The sequence below is a fragment of the Capricornis sumatraensis genome, chromosome 22, assembly GCF_032405125.1.
Source record: "Capricornis sumatraensis isolate serow.1 chromosome 22, serow.2, whole genome shotgun sequence".
Classification (NCBI taxonomy): domain Eukaryota; kingdom Metazoa; phylum Chordata; class Mammalia; order Artiodactyla; family Bovidae; genus Capricornis; species Capricornis sumatraensis.
Genome location: NC_091090.1, coordinates 32,954,301 through 32,957,921, shown reverse-complemented (window position 1 = coordinate 32,957,921; position 3,621 = coordinate 32,954,301). Strand labels below are relative to the sequence as shown.

Here is a 3,621-nt window from a genome sequence, read left to right as displayed (position 1 = left end):
GTGGCAGGAATACACAGGAGAACAGTACGGAAAGGATCTTCATGACTCAGATGATCACGATGGTGTGATCACTCACGTAGAGCCAGATGTCCTGGAATGTGAAGTCAAGTGGGCCTTAGGAAGCACCACTATGAACAAAGGTAGTGGAGGTGATGAAATTCCAGTTGAGCTATTTCAAATCCTGAAAGATGATGCTGTGAAAGTGCTGCACTCAATATGCCAGCAAATTTGGAAAACTCAGCAGTGGACACAGGATTGGAAAAGGTCTGTTTTTATTCCAGTCCCAAAGAAAAGCAATGCCAAAGAATGCTCGAACTACCGCACAATTGCACTCATCTCACACGCTAGTAAATCAGTGCTCAAAATTCTCCAAGCCAGGCTTCAAAAGTATGTGAACTGTGAACTTCCAGATGTTCAAGCTGGTTTTAGAAAAGGCAGAGGAACCAGAGATCAAATTGCCAATATCCTCTGGACCATTGAAAAAGCAAGAGAGTTCCAGAACAACATCTATTTCTGCTTTATTGACTATGCCAAAGCCTTTGACTGTGTGAATCACAATAAACTGGAAAACTCTGAAAGAGATGTGAATACCAGACCACCTGACCTGCCTCTTGAGAAACCGGTATGCAGGTCAAGAAGCAACAGTTAAAACTGGACATGGAACAACAGGCTGGTTCCAAATAGGAAAAGGAATTTGGACATGGAACAACAGACTGGTTCCAAATAGGAAAAGGAGTATGTCAAGGCCGTATATTGTCACCCTGCTTATTTAACTTCTATGCAGAGTACATCATGAGAAATGCTGGGCTGGAAGAAGCACAAGCTGGAATCAAGATTGCTGGGGGAAATTTCAATAACCTCATATATGCAGATGACACCACCCTTACAGCAGAAAGTGAAGAAAAACTAAAGAGCCTCTTGAGGAAAGTGAAAGAGGAGAGTGAAAAAGTTGGCTTAAAGCCCAACATTTAGAAAACTAAGATCATGGTATCCAGTCCCCTCACTTCACAGCAAATAGATGGGGAAACAGTGGAAACAGTGACAGATTTTATTTTTCTGGGCCCCAAAATCACTGCAGATGGCAACTGCAGCCATGAAATTAACAGACACTTGCTTCCTGGAAGAAAAGCTATGACAAACCTAGAGAGCATATTAAAAAGCAGAGACATTACTTTGCCAAGAAAGGTGCATCTAGTCAAAACTATTGTTTTTCCAGTGGTCTTGTATGGATGTGAGAGTTGAACTATAAAGAAAGCTGAGTGCAGAAGAACTGGTGCTTTTAAACTGTGGTGTTGGAGAAGACTCCTGAGATTCCCTTGGACTGCAGGGACATCCAATCAGTCCATCCTAAAGGAAATGAACCCTGAATATTCACTGGAAGGACTGATGTTGAAGCTAAAACTCCAATACTTTGGCCACCTGATGTGAAGAACTGACTCAGTTCTGTGACAGCCCTGATGCTGGGAAAGATTGAATGTGGGAAGAGAAGGGGATGACAGAGGATGAGATGGTTGGATGGCATCACCAACTCAATGTACCTGAGTTTGAGTAAACTCTGGGAGTTGGTGATGAACAGGACTGGCATGCTGCAGTCCATGGAGTTGCAAGGAGACAGACATGACTGAGCAACTGAGCTGAACTGAACTGACTGAAGGATTTTAATAATATTTTATAAATAAATAATCACTGTGAATATATGGGGAAAATCAATATTTTAAAGAATGTTATTGGAACAGATAAAAATGTTATATTCACTATGAGGAAAAACAATTTTGCAAACTCTATAAAATTATATTATCTGTAAAAGTGAATAACATATCAGAGACAAAAGACAATTTTTGTAAAGATATCTCTTTACTTTGTCAAATTAAATATTCACACTTAATGACAATACTTAAAGCTCTATTTGCATATTTACTTAGATTCCAGATATAAAGCTTAATAATTGATCAAAAGAGATTGAGAGATATTTTGTGCTGACATGACATGTATGAAAGAAAAATACTCATCTCATGGCTCATTGCCATTGGAAGCTTTCCCTGTGGGTAGAGGAGATCTGAAAAATCCCAGGTGTACTTATTCCCAGATTCCTCTAGTGAATGAACTGGAATCAACAGTCCTCCAAATAAGAAAAATTTTAGGTAATTGTGGCTCTTTCAGTGAACCTTTTCATTTTCATATAAACTGTGCGCAGAACACACATGGCCTAGGAACTACTGAGTGTGAGACCTGGAGAGCGATAGGAAAGTTTCAGGTAAACCCCCATATCTGCAGCTATGATGTGAGCTCTACCACGATGAGGCAGAAGATTTCTTCTGTGATGAGAAAACAGATCTGTCATAACAGTATCATTATCACTAATGAGTGTCTGTCACTAGTTAATCACTAGAGCAGTAACTCCAGACTTATAAAAGCATAATACAAATACATATGCACATAATATAAATGTTTATTTATTCATAGAATCTTTACAAAATAGCTGAAAAAAAGGAGACAAAACATTTTTGAGAAGAGAATAAGAAGAATTTAGAATTGGTAACTTCAAGACATCATTGAAAAAAAAGTTGACATCATTTTATTCAGGAGATTTAGCTGTGACCCTCATAAGTGAAAGGGAACGCCAGAAGTGGATGATGTTAAAAGTTCCCAGCATTTGAAGGACTGGATGAGGAGGGCTCACATTTCTCTTTAGCTTGAATCTCTTCCCACTAACCTTCTTAGCGCCCACTTAGCTTCTTTGTTTCTCAAGGTGTAGATCAAAGGATTAAGTGAGGGTGTCACTACAGTGTAGAAGAGGGTGAGGAATTTACTGTACTTCTGTGTGTATTTGCTCTTGGGTTGAATGTAGACAGAAATTATTGTCCCAAAAAACAAAACCACAACAATTAGGCGGGACCCACAAGTCCCAAATGCTTTCCTCCTGCCTCCAGTGGATTTTATCCTCAGCACACTCCGAACAATGCAGCCATAGGAGGCCAGAATAAGCCCCAGAGGTATCACCACATAGAGGACAGAAGCTATGGAGAGCTCATTTTCCAGGAAGGTTGTGTCCACACAGGCAATCTTAATTAGGGCAGGCTCCTCACACGTGAAGTCATCCACCATGTGATGGCTGCAGAGAGGCAACTGGAAAACAAGGATGGTCTGAATCGTGGACTCCACAAAGCCACTGATCCAGGCCAGAGCTGCTAGTTGCCAGAGAAGCTTTGGGTGCATGATCACTCCATAGTGGAGGGGTCGACAGATAGCATTGAAGCGGTCATAGGCCATAACAGTCAGCAGGACACACTCCGTGGAGCCCAGCCCCAGAGCAACATACAGCTGGATCACACAGCCAGTGTAGCTAATGGTCTTGTCAGGCCCCTTGAGATTCCAAAGCATCTGTGGGACAATACTGGTGGTGAAACAGAGGTCCAGGAAGGAGAGATTGAAGAGGAAGAAATACATGGGTGTGTGGAGTTTGGGGTTAAAGTATGAGAGCAGTATGATCGCTGTGTTCCCCATCAGCGTCAGAATGTATATGATAGAGACGACAAGAAGGAGAAGCATCTCCAGGTGGGGCTGGTCAGAAAAGCCCAGTAGGATGAAACCTGCCGGAGTGCTAGCATTTGTTCCTTTCAT

General features: G+C 41.5%; 1 protein-coding gene across 1 annotated transcript; it reads right to left on the bottom strand.

The window, feature by feature from the left end:
• Positions 1 to 2,688: 2,688 nt before the first annotated feature.
• On the bottom strand, positions 2,689 to 3,621 carry LOC138069388 (olfactory receptor 2H1-like). Its single transcript, XM_068960670.1, has one exon. It carries the CDS (start codon positions 3,619 to 3,621, stop codon positions 2,689 to 2,691), a length of 933 nt encoding a protein of 310 aa, XP_068816771.1.

Bases quoted from the DNA above. Each gene is read 5' to 3' on its own strand.
- LOC138069388 (XM_068960670.1), bottom strand. From the start codon at position 3,621: ATGAAAGGAACAAATGCTAGCACTCCGGCAGGTTTCATCCTACTGGGC.